At 37.3% G+C, this 13,755-nt stretch overlaps 1 protein-coding gene across 6 annotated transcripts in view; it reads right to left on the bottom strand.

The window, feature by feature from the left end:
- SGCG (sarcoglycan gamma) overlaps window positions 1-13,755 on the bottom strand; it is a 136,530-nt gene that overhangs the window by 22,570 nt on the left and 100,205 nt on the right. For all 6 annotated transcript variants that reach the window (XM_035326329.1, XM_035326326.1, XM_035326320.1 and 3 more), the window contains one exon: window positions 5,457-5,576. In XM_035326329.1, the coding sequence (XP_035182220.1) occupies window positions 5,457-5,576 (120 nt within the window). The remainder of the gene's footprint in view (window positions 1-5,456; window positions 5,577-13,755) is intronic.

Consider the following 13,755-nt stretch of genomic DNA (forward strand, 5'->3'; position numbering starts at 1 on the left):
AATTGCAAAGAGAGAGCCATGAATGAAGGGATGTATTACTAGTGGGGCCAAATGTGGTATAACATTTTATCATGGACTTGGAACAACAGCAACAAAAAGATGATTTCAGTTGACACAGACACTGGGAAAGAGGAGATAGGAGTGAAAAAGAGTCACTAATAAAGGGATATCTCTGTTCTGCAAATGTGGCTTTATCAGGTCAGCAATTTTTAAGCTGACCTCTCTATACAAGAGCTCCCTACTCAATTATTTAAGTTGAACTAACTTGTCTAGTAATATTTTCTGACCCTGAATGCTTTGCTTTGACAACATTCTTAAACTTTATTACTCAGAAATTGACTTCTTTTTAAATTAAAATTCAGAATGCCCTACTGACCCCTGAGCTTAGTTTTAAAGCCATCCTCCAAACTAGATCTGCAGCTTGCTCAGAAGTGGGCTAGCAGGCTTCTGGGGGCACCTTACATCACACAAGGGATGTCATATGCCAAAGATGCCCTCATGATATCTCACTACAGAATGTGCAGAGCACTGCATGGCTAGTAAGGAAGTGCTTATAGACAGGGGGACGGGGGGGACAGGGGGGGGGGGGGGGGGCCGGGGCGGGGGCACCCACCCGGGGGGAACGACTCTTTCTCACAGGTTTTTCTCATTTCATTCTGGGACCTGATTATAAACAGCCTTTTGTATTTCTTCTACAGTGTCTTTTACACATAAGTTCACATTTGGTGATATAAAAATGAATAGTGCTTCCTTGCATTTGAGATGTAGTTTGATAAGATTATAAAAGACATTGTATGACCTACTTACCAGTCATGAAAGGGATGGGAGCTGATAAATCAGATGCCTCTTCTAGCCCACTTTTACATTCCTATCAAAGTTTGGACTTGCTGTGATTAAGATGACCAGATATGCACAGAGAGATGTCAGAAAGAGGAGCCTGGTAAAACTGACTGGAGGAGGGCAGCAATCATCTACACAGAGATTTGTGAGGCCTGAGTGCAATCACAGAACCACAGAATCACAGAATGGTTTGGGTTGGAAGGGACCTTGAGGATCATCTAATTCCAACCCCCCTGCCACAGGCAGGGACACCTCCCACTATTATGTTTGCTGAAGCCTTGTTTTTTAAAAAAAAAAAAAAAAGATCATTTTTTTAGGGATGTGTTTCTGTCCCTTGCTTTGGGATGGCAGGTCTGAGCATCATTGTGGCTCAGAAACAAGGCAGAGAGACACACAGGCTTCCCAGAGAAGCCCAACTGTATTACTAATTCTCAACCTGTGCAAACCAAGAACAATAGAGATAGTCCTAAAAACAAGCAACCACAGCATTTTAATTAAAAAAAGTCTTTCCAATAGTCTTTATATAACAGCATTATTATCGGAGCATTCCCTCCTCACTGGAGGAGACAGAAGCCCACACTTAGCAGTGAGCAACTTTGAGGAGCTCACCTTCTGTTTCTCCTTTTGAAGGAGAACCATGAAAAAGGAAGAAATGAGAGCATGGGGCACAGGCAGAGCTTCATGTTTCTGGTGGATATAAAAAGTGTTTTTTTCAGCTGTCTCCTTATGCTGTGGACATAACTTTTCATGTCATTACAGAGCGCTGTCCTGGGAGGTGGGATTGAAGGCCTGAAGTTTCCCAGGCCACAGAGGGAAATTCAGATCATGTCTCCCATTTCCTAAGTGCCCTGACTAATAGATTTTTTTTTTTTTTTTTAAAAAAAGGAAAAGATATACATGTCTGCAGGATGAGCCCACTTGGGTGTGTGCTTCCAGGATACCCTGTTCTGAAAGACAGGTGAGCAGTAATAGAGATAGTATTACTTGCACGGGAAGAGGAGCTAATGGAAAAAAGCCAACGGGGAATACCAGTTTTAATATTCCAGAGAGAAAGGTATTAAAGGGGCATGTGTCTGTAAGAGGTAATAAGAAGGTTTATTAATATATTCTAGAGCAGTCATTTCTACGAATGTTTAAAATTTTACCTTCCTGTGAAGAAAACTTCATCAAACAACATTAAGTTTAGTCAGTATGACACACACACACACACAAAAATCACTTCATGGCAAAAGTTTTTGGAACATGGCCCTAAACTGATTTCTTGTCTACCTTAGCTACTTTATCTTTTAAACTGTAAAGGAGACTTAAATTATGATATAAATATTACTGCATTTGCTACTTTACAGAATACTGTCTATAAATATAATTTAATCCTAAAATGCACAAGAACAAGATACTCATTTTCTAAGGAGAGAATTTTAATGAGAGGACTTAACCCAGAAGGTTTCATTAACACCTGCCCCATACACGCTATCAAGCAAGGTCTCTCCGCCTCTTAAAGTCTAACAATGTTTATTCATATACCAGAATTGTCACATACTTAACATAGCTTGTGATCAGAAACATTTCAATTAAACACACATCTTCACATTGTGCTTCAGTGTTAGCTATTCAAACTGAAAACCTTTCCACACAGAACTAGAAAATCACTGAAAATAGTCAGCAAGTACTCTGAAAGATTATGAAGGACAGGCAAGCAGAACAAGTAGTAAACTGGAGGAAATCTGATATAATACTGATCACCTCTGCATTGTCAACTTTTCCACAAAAAGAGTGGAGGGTAGGCAACTGCATTCTATTAATTTCTTATGTTCCATTATTCTCACCATCAAAATATTACCCTTTACTATAGTTGTGATAAATAAATTACTATTAGCACTTGTTAAAAAGTTGTTTTTTTGGCCGTAGTTGAGACCATTTTGGACCACGTTTGCCCCAGCCTGTAGCACTGCATGGGGTTGTTGTGTCCCAAGTGCAGGACCCATCACAGCCTTGTTGAACTTCATGCAGTTGGCCTCAGTCCATCAGTCCAGCCTATCCAGATCCCTCTGCAGGGCCTTCCTACCCTCAAGCAGATCGACACACGCACCTAACTTGGTGTCTGCAAACTTACTGAGGGTACACTCAAGCCCCTCATCCAGATTATTGATAAAGACATTGAAGAGAACTGGCACCAGTAATGAGCCCTAGTGCACACCACTAGTGACTGGCTTCCAGATGGATTTCACTCCATTCACCATGACTCTCTGGGCACGGCCACCCAGCCAGTTTTTAACCAAACAGCAGTACACCTGTCCAAGCCTTGAGCAGACAGCTTCTTCAGGAGAATGTAGTGGGGAATGGTGTCAAAAACCTTACTGAAGTCTAGGTAGACAACATCCATGGCCTTTCCCTCGTCCACTGAGCATGTCACCTTGTTGTAGAAGGAGCTCAGATTCATCAAGCAGGACCTGCCTTTCATAAACCCATGCTGACTGGGCCAGATCACCTGGATGCCCATTAAGTGCTGCGTGATGGCACTCAGGGTAATCTGATCCATGAGCTTCCCCGGCAGCAAGGTCAGACTGACAGTTCCCTGGGTCCTCCTTCCAGCACTTCTTGTAGATGGGCATCACATTTGCTAACTGCCAGTCGACTGGGACCTCCCCTGACAGCCAGGACTGATGCTAAATGATGGAAAGTGGCTTGGTAAGCATTTCTGCTGGCTCCCTCAGTACACTTGAGTGGATCTTATCTACCCTATAGTATTACATATGTCTATGTGGTTTAGCTGGTTGCTATCCATTTCCTATTTTTTCCAAATTAGGAAATGCTAACATTTTCCAAATTGTTGGAAAATGACAATTCCTGACATGCTGGGTTGGATTAGATTTGTATTTTTCCTGAAATACTATACATTTTTCCTGAAATACTATACATTACAGACATTGGTTCTCTGCTATACTGTATTTTAGTTAAAAACTGCCAAATTTTCTTATAAATCGTTAGTGGGCTTTTCATAATTCAGGTAACAATGAGAAGTAAAATCAAATAGTTCACCATATTGTACAAAAAAACCTGCAAAATATTCTTCATGTATTTTAAGCCTGTTGCAGTCTTACTGTATGAACTTTTCAAAATTCATTTCATATAGATCTTTCTATGAAAAATGATTTTAAAAATTATCTCAGTTCTCAAAGTATTACTAATTTATCCTTTACGGTAATAGAATCATTTAAAACACAAATTTAATAAATGAGTTTAAAGCATAGTAGGCATGAATCTCCTCTCAATTCTGTTAATTTTACACTGAAATAACCTTACTGACTTTAATGGATTTATTATTGAATTGAACTACAGTATCTACTACAGTAAACAATTATCTGTGCAGTCCAAAGATTAATATTGGACAAGTCAGGATACATGTTTTAGCATAGCAATTTCACCTTGTGTATGAATGATTTTTACTTTGAGCAGAGATAGACCTTCTCCAAATCAGTTAACAATTATGCAGTTTTTCATATCTTTGTTAAACATGCTTTTCTATTAAAGTTTAGCATCCCTTGGGCAAACAATAATCATTTGATATGGTTTCCTGGTTAAACAAATTTGTAATTTCAATTAGGTTAAAAAGTAAAAAACTTAAGATAAGACCCTCAGGTGTAAACAAAATTTATTAACACGTTCATTATAACTTAACTTTGGCTTTGAAACACTAATTGTGTACTTACTATCACATTTGTAGTTTTGCACAGTGAAATAATATGAATTGATCCATTAAAATTAAGAACTCAGTATTTCAGAGGACCAATAATTAGCAAAATTTATAGTTGCAATCAGCTTAAAAATACCGAAAACGTAATTGAAAACAAGCTAGAGGATAATTTCAGTATTTCCTTTGATGGAGTCTTCCAGTTAAAGGGAAATCACACCCTCACATATCTGTTTTAATGCAACCTTACACCTGGAAAATGAAGGTTGACTTTATCAGGTCATATAAAGGGAAACGGCTTTTCATGTGAAAACTTTGACATCTCACTTGGTAAATGAGTACTTTGGTGATTTGCAGAAATAGCCTAAAGCAAACTTGTCTTCTGACAGATGACTTTTGAAATACACTATAAATACAATCCCATGGGATATGTGCTACACACAGAGCAGAAATACATTGGCTTTCACTTTGAAAGAAAAAGTCATATAAAATACCAGTCTAAAAAGTTTTCACAAATAAACCTTAATTTTCACAAATAAAATTAAGTTTTCACAAATAAACCTTAATACTACTGGTTTCTCAAACAGAAATAGGTAAGATTTTTCCACTCTCAATTACAGCATGCACTGGAAATTTTAAAGAATACAAAAAGAGAAAACCCATACAAGTACAGTTCCAATCACTACTTGTATTTGTTTAAAACTAAAACAAATACATACAAAATACATATGTATTTATACATACATATTATTAATTTTCTGTTAACACTTCTTATGATTATTTACTGAAAAAGGTCACAATACCTTCAGATATTTATTTTCTAATGAGGTAAATCCAGCATTTTTCATAATGGCTTATTTAAAATGCCATATTACTTCATTTTTCTTGTGACTATAATTTGGACGTTTCTTAAACTGTTACAAACCTGTGACTCGAAGTTTATCTGTGCCAATTACAACCTCATTTTCATCCACTGTAAAAAGTGGCTTGCCATCCTTTGAGTTGATCTGAAATTGCTGACCATGGAATTCTACCATTTTAGGACCTGAAAAACACAAGCAGAATAATGGAATAATTACATGAGCTTTCTTCAGCTTGCTTTCTTCAGCTATATAAATTGCTAACCATTCAAACTATGGTCTTAATTTAGTGACTCACTTAAGTACATTAAAGATCATGAAGCATTCAGATATTCCAAGGATAGGGGCCCTAGAAGTACTGAAATTGGCTGTGTATTTACATGTTCTAATCTGTTGTTCAAAACTGTGCCTGGAGTCATGCTTTCAAGTTGGATTTCCAAGAGGGAATTTAGGAAATCCCTCACAAATTCATCAAGACAAACATTCACATTCTTGGTGCTGAAGTTGCTAAGATTCTTTGATCTATATGAGTGTATAAGGTCTTCCTTTTTATTTATTTTTTATTTTTTTTGAAAACATTGAAATTAATTATCAGAGTCTTTGCAGCATCATCCCTTTTGATTAGAGAGACTCAAATGCTTTAAAATCCCCTGTAAGGTCTGGATCCTCAGTTCTTCATAACAAATGATAGTTTAGCTCCACATATCTAACAAATATCACTGATCATGTTCTTAGATGATTTTTAAAAAGCTGGGAGAGTATTTTCAGTTGGATCTGGAATATTGTGTGCAAGACAGTCTTTACTTATCACCAGATCTGAAATTCACTAAAAAATTCTGTCTACAGTTTTCTTTTTGAGTAAATATATGCCAAACCCTCAATAATCCTCATTTAAAACAATTAGATCTATTAAAAATTCACATCACATAAGTTTGAGTATCTGTTTGATAGAGTCATCTAATTTTATGTTCAGAATTAAAATTATAGATAATGGTCATAGTGCTTAAGATTCCTTTTTTAATTAAGGGAATTCACAGAACATCCACCGGACCAACAAGCACTGAGATGTTTCATTTCCCTGCAGGAACATAGACATTAAATACCTTATGGGTAGTAATTCTCAAAGGAACTAGGTGCTTAGATCTTAGGTTAAAATGGCATTAGATAACTGATGATTGATATAGCAATAGAATAAATTCAGACATTTCCTATAATTTCCATGGCAGCTGATGCAAGAAATACATACCATAGAGTCCTATACAAATTGCTACTGCTTCATTCAGTAGATGCAAACAATTGCTTTTAATCACTTACCATGCATAGAAAGGTTTATACAGACCATAAGATCCTCTAAAAAACAATACTGACTCGAAAATGGTCAGGATACAGGGCCAAATTCATACATTGTACTCTGCTGGAGTAGAGTACTCAGGCACAATCTTACTGATCTCTGGCTCTTCTCTACAGCTCCTCTAAAGCACATGGCTTGATTTCAGAGAAGTGTATTGCAAAAAAACAGAAAATATCTTTGTTCAGAGAAAAGGTGTTACTCAGAGTCCTTTTTTTTTTTTTTTTTTTTTTCCAGAAAAAAAAGGTGTTCAGGAATATGAAACAAGGATGGTTCCCTATCAATACTTTCCTAGAAAATATTGGTTGTTTTATTACTCATGATCCTGTCCAGCAGGAGTAATGTAGTAACTGATTATTTATGTAGTGTAGGTAGATGCTTTGTTTATACAACAAAATCAAAGGCCTAAGTAAACCAGCAATTATAATCTTTAATTGGTGCTGCAGTGTCTGGTTCCTCTTTTCTTCCGTTCTTTCATCCAACACCACAATTACAGTGCTTAGCATGACTATGGGATACACAGACCAAAGCCTCTCCTGTCTGACATGATTCAGGTTGGGCGATTGAGGCACATCGAAGCACATCTTTTTGGTTGGATGGATTTAGGAGCAATTCTCAGTCACTTTTTTTTATAGATGTTGTATACAGTATGGAAAGGAAGTTATTTTTTGAGCCTTTACTTCCTCCATAGGAATGAAACCCAAGAGTCCAGTTTTGTGGTCAATATGCTGGCTGCAGAACTGATAGAGAAAAGTTGCGCTTAACACCATGACTTCTGATCCTGCTCATTGTCTGACCTCATTCTAAGAAGCATGCAATTACAACATCTGCTAGATTAGACTCAGCAGATGAGATAGAAATGTGAATGCTGATTCTGTAAGGCTCTGACAAGGTTAAATATTTTTCCTTTCAGTATTGTCAATATTTTGGAGATCTGGCATGCCAGAAGCAAATATTTTTATATTGCCATAGAATATTTATAGTTTAAAACAATTAATAGCTGAATGAGGATCCCGAATGCCTACATTTTAGGCATATGTAATTTAGAGTAAAGTAGGTGCCTGAGGTTTCAACATAGATTCAGTTCTACAGTTCAACATAGATTCAGTTCAACATAGATTCAGTTCTAACCTGTTCAGTTTTATAGTATGGGTAATCTTTAAAATACCCATTAGAAACTGCTGGAATTGTATTAGAACTATTGTGTAAGCCTGCAAACAATATGCAGGAATATCTCTAAAAATACAACAACTCAGACATATATAGCATTAAGTTATATTTCATTATTAATTATTTACACATGATCACTGGAAAATAGTATGATGAAGACACTGTATGTTTAGAGGGAATGCCATCTACTGATTTCCTTGGTACAAGGGCAATTAACCTTGAAAATAAATTGCTGGGCTGGAATAGTGGTACTTCTGCTCTTTCCTTCTCAGCACCTTGGTAGATACAGAAGGTTTCACTGCTTATAAATCACCGGGGAAAGAAAAAAGTAGATTTGAAAGAACTGAAGAAGTGTGGCATGATTTGCACCAGACCTAACTTGATCTCGTCTATGAGTACATTTATCTTATTGATTTGCTAATTCGCTGAGTCTATTTCACAAGCAATCTTGTCAAAGGAAGATTTTTCATGTCTCTCCTAACAGGAATAGGAAAGAACTACCTCAAACAGAACAAATCAATTAATTTAATTTGTACACTTGCATGTTGCTAGAAAATTGATATATTTTTTGTTAATTGGATCATTATGGAATGTAGATTAATTTGCAGAGAGATGTGACATGACAAAATAAAGAAGTTATAAGATGGAGGAGCTGTTTTAAGTATTTTAATTTAGGATGAATACATATATATTTTATAGCATTTACATACCTTGGACTGAATTCTGATTTCTCTCACCTAACCAGAGCAAAAGGTATAGTTGACATAAACATATGCTTAGATGCTTAGCAGACTGACTTTTTCTGCTGTCCTATCTATTTAATGCAAATTTCAGGCACAGTGTCCATAACGAACATCATACTGATACAACTGGGTTGCAGTATTTACTATTTTAATTAACCTGGTCCATGTACACAGTGACCACAGTTCCAACAATAATAGAATAATAGGATTTTTTTTTTTTTTTAACATTACACCACATAATCATATTCCTGGGCTCTCCTCTTTTCTTCTACTCAATTAATATCTAATTATCCTGGGCAAAGCAGTATATCTTTAACAGTAGGAACTGAAGGAGTACTACTCTAAAATAATGAGATGTGGGAAAAACAGAGACAAATCTACTTAAAAGAGGAGCAAGAGGAATAACAGCATTTGTAGAAAAGTGCTTATCCTGGATGAGCTGTAAGTTCTAACAAGCTAATGAACACATATATGCCAATAAATTAAAGAAAGCCAAGGCAGAGGAGACACACAGTGCCAATTTCTGCTACTCTAGTAGCATGATCCTTGGCACAGTCTAGACCTGTACTACACAGTGACTTGCTGACAATGCATGGATGGGTGCTGTTCCTCACAGGCAGGATGGATGAAGCTCTCCAGCTCTGGAGGGAAGTGGGTTTAGCTGTATAATGAGAGTTGTGACTTGCCCTGGGGGCAGACTGTGAGCCCTGGCCTGTTTTCGTTAATAATGTAGGCATAACCTATCTCTACCTGTAAAACACTTTCACATGTTAATCATGCAGTGAATTACTAACTAAAGTGTCCAGGCATTTTTATTGCTTAAGAGTTGTTTTGGTGCCTATTGCTCTTATCTTCTTTCTTCTGATCAAGTTACAAGAATCTAAACAATGAATTTAAGCATGTGGAGGGGCAGTTAGGTAGGATCTAAGATGGTTGCATAGTGAACTATTCCCATTACATTTTAAATGCTCAACTTAAATAAAAAAAAAACACAGCAAGCACTGAAAGTACTCACTGCACATTATATACTTTTCAAAGTAGTCTTAACTGGTGGCTGTTTGAAACACCAACTCCTAGACTTGCTTAAGCTGGCTTTGTATCTGTATTTCTATCCTGTTAAATCCTGGTCCTTGCATTCTTGACTAAATCTTTAACAAAAACCTTTAGGTTAATGGTTTTGTCAACACAAATGCCCCTGTAAAGTTGGATGAGGACTATCTCATGGATAATCCCCATTATCAAAGAATGGTATGGAAAAAAGATGACTTATTTTAAGTCACCAAATGGAATGCCAGGGTAAACTAAATTCAAGCATATGTTTCATTTATGTTAGAGATGAGCCAGCTCAAGTGTGGAACAAATTTCATAAACCAAAAATAGGCTTTTGAAGAAATGGAAATATGTTTATGTATTAGAATGGAAATAAATTTATGTATACTAACTGTATTATACATTTAGTAGCCATTGATTTCTCCAAGTTGTATTTTGCAATACACATGTAGCAGCTATTCTGCAATAACACTACTTGTATCATGATTCAAGTCAATTAATACGATATAATTGTGCTTCCTGATAAAATCCTACAATCAAAAATGTAACACAACACAGGTTATAAAGAGCGTTTGAACTGCTCTCCCATTTCTGCCAGAGGTGCCACAAGAATTTCCAGGTCAATAGGTTATTCTTGTTAATTAGGATGACTAATATTCGCCCATTGTTTCTTTATACTTCCTCCTTTAACAATGTGCAGTTCTGATGCAGACCTCAGATGTGATCATCACATCACATCACATCACATCACATCACATCACATCACATCACATCACATATCTCTTGACACTGAGGATGACAGTTTAAATGATGAAAAATGGTTTTAAAAACAATTGACCTATTGCCTTTTAACAAATGTATTTCTTCTAAGGCATGTGATCTTCCAGTGTTTCCTGTAGTGTTTTGCCATAAATCCCTGTAAATAGGCACACTGCTAAGCAGTCTCCCTTTTTGTTTCCCCTCCTCACTCTTGATTGCCCTAGGTGGCTTTCCACAGAAGCGAAGTCTTTTGTTTAGTGATTCCCGTTCAGTAGTTACTTCCCTTCTACTGCTACCAAATCTTTGAGTTCCAGTCCAATATAAATGTAGAATGTAATGTAGAATGTAAATGTATGGTGAAGAATCTTTTATCCAAAGGAAGAATCTTTTTGTCAAAAATACGGTCTACTATCTAATATGTATACACAAAGACTTAACATCAGTCACATTGGTAACATATAGGCAGTCTTCAAACCCTGTTACTTCTGCCAAGCATTAAGTTCTTCTAGTATGTCTTTAGACTTTTCAGAAGAAAAGACTTTTGAACACTGAAGTTATTTAATTTCAGTCTCTTAGTCTCTTCTACCATCCATGATTTTTTATACCTTATGGCTGTCACCCAGTTTGTATGCTTCACTCTTCTCCTGCCACCTAGAAACATTGAAGTTTTGAATATAAGCCAAAATCCTGAGTGCTTTGGGGTATTGCTATGCAATTTCATTTTTTAGTGATTTTTATTATATTAAAGCACCTTACTTAAAATAAGTTCTCATTAAAAGTGTATTAAAAATGTAATACTCCTACTGATTCAGTTCTAGTTCTATGAGTAATACAATACCAATAAATGTAAAGCCATTACTTTTAGAAGCATAAAATTAATCAGATTTTCATATGGAATGGTATAGAAGTGCTTGCTGTTCTTATTAGAAGAAATGCAATATTACAAAGTATATAAAGCATGTTGCATATATACACTTCATCTCCGGATCATACATCCCTCATCACCTTTAATAATATTTCTGATATATTAATAGAGCACTGTCTGCTCCTCTTTCCTCTTTTTTTTTTTTTTTTTTTTCACTTGGTTCTCCTTTTATGTAATGGATGCAACAGTCTGTGCCTTTGCAGACGAAAGTAAAGATGCATTATTGTCAACACTTACACTTTTTTGTTCCTTACAGTTGAACACAAGTCTAGAGATCTTTGAAAATCTAGTACTGAACAATCAGTGCAGACACTGATCATAACTTACACCAGCAACCTTATCTTGTATTAGGTGTTTAGGTGGCAATGCTTTTCACAAAATCACAGAGTCACAGAACTGTAGGGGTTGGAAGGGACCTCAAGAGACCATCGGGTCTCCAACCCCCCTGCCAAAGCAGGTTGCCCCGTAGGCGTCCAGACGGGCCTTGAATATCTCCAGAGAAGGAGACTCCACAACCCCCCAGGGCAGCCTGTTCCAGTGCTCTGTCACCCTCACCGTGAAGTTCTTTCGCACTTTGGTGCGGAACTTCCTGTGCTCCATTTTGTGGCCATTGCCCCTTGTCCTGTCCCCATAAAACACTGAAAAAAGGTTGGCCAAATCCCTCTGTCTCCCACACCTCAGGTATTTATAAACATTGATAAGATCCCCTCTCGGTCTTCTCAAGGCTGAACAGACCCAGGTCTCTCAGTCTTTCCTCTGAGGGAAGATGCTCCAGGCCCTGTATCATCTTTGTGGCCCTCCGCTGCACTCTTTCCAGGAGATCCCTGTCTTTTTCGTACTGGGGAGCCCAGAACTGGACACAGTACTCCAGGTGAGGCCTGACCAGGGCAGAGTAGAGGGGGAGGATCACCTCCCTTGACCTGCTGACCACACTTCTCTTAATGCACGCCAGGATCCCATTGGCCTTCTTGGCCACCAGGGCACACTGCTGGCTCATGGTCTATTCTCTGTATGATTTTGCTAACTAAATGTTTTTATACATCTGAGCATTATCTTTATAAAATAGTGTCTATAAATATTTTAAAATAAAAACATTAAGTACTTGATTTTAAAATTGATTATTGCTTGTAGAAATCATGGCAGGAACAGATAATGATGTTCCTTACACATTTACTTGACCAAAAGGCTATGGTGTCACCTTTTTTGAGCCTCTCATTCCTCAGTGAATAATTTATCCTGCTTTATAAAGAATACTTAAGAGTTTGATTTTAATAAGTCTTTTATTCTTTAATACTATTAAAGAATACTTTATCTTTTGTGTAATGGATAATTGTATTAATTTTTTTACTCTAATTATTATTATTTTTTAAATGTGGGTTTATTTTCATAAGATCGACCCCAGCCCTGCATTTTAGGAACATTCTATGAATGCCTAATGGATCTGGGCAGAAGAATCAATGTGAAACCAGTTAAACAGGCGGGACATGACTCAATTGCCTAAGAATAGCGTGCCATTATGTATACTTTGGTGCCTAGTCTTCATTTTATTTTAGCTGCCCTGGAGTATCTAAGACTAGGAGGGCTTGGAGATTTGTCCTGGGATCTGTAAGTCACCTGAGCCCTTGAAGAGTGCCAGCCAAAGACTGGACAAGACAGAACCATAGAAGAATCTAAGTCATAAGGCACCTCTGGAGGTCACCTCACACAACTGCCTACTTACAGCAGGACCAGCTCAGTTGGAAGTTAGCTGAAGGTGCTCAGGGACTTTTCAGGTGCAATTATAACACCTTTAAGTAAGGGGAGTCACCAGCCTCCCCGAGCAACCTGTTCCAATGCTTAGCCATTTTAAAAGTGGTATTTCCCCCACTTCCATTGAGTTACTTTTTGCTGTATTGCAACTGTTGCCTCTTGCCCTTTTTCTGTGCATTTTCTGTGTGTTTCTGAGAAGAGCCCTCCACTAGGGAGAAGCAGACAGCAATGAGAAGCCTGCCTTAAGCCCTCTTTTCTGTAGCTTAAACAATGCATCTTCTCCAGCCTCTTATATTTCATGTGCTCCCAATGCCTGACCATATTCATGACTCCTCGTGGGAGTCTCCCCAGTTGCCTGATAGCTCTGTCATATTGGAGGGGGTGAAGTTTAATGCCATATTCCAGTTGTACCAGATGTAAACTCCCAGGATTGGGAAATGCAACCCAGTATGCTATTAGCCCTTACTGCCACAAGGCTACGCTGCAGATACATCTTCAAGTAGTTCACCAGGATGGGAGGGTTCTTGGGGTTCTTTTCCTACAGACCTGCTGCAGAAAGATAGAGAACCTGCTCTCCTTTTTTTTTTTTTTTTTTTTTTTTTTTTTTTTTTTTTTTTTAA

This window comes from Oxyura jamaicensis, chromosome 1 (genome assembly GCF_011077185.1).
Source record: "Oxyura jamaicensis isolate SHBP4307 breed ruddy duck chromosome 1, BPBGC_Ojam_1.0, whole genome shotgun sequence".
Lineage (NCBI taxonomy): Eukaryota > Metazoa > Chordata > Aves > Anseriformes > Anatidae > Oxyura > Oxyura jamaicensis.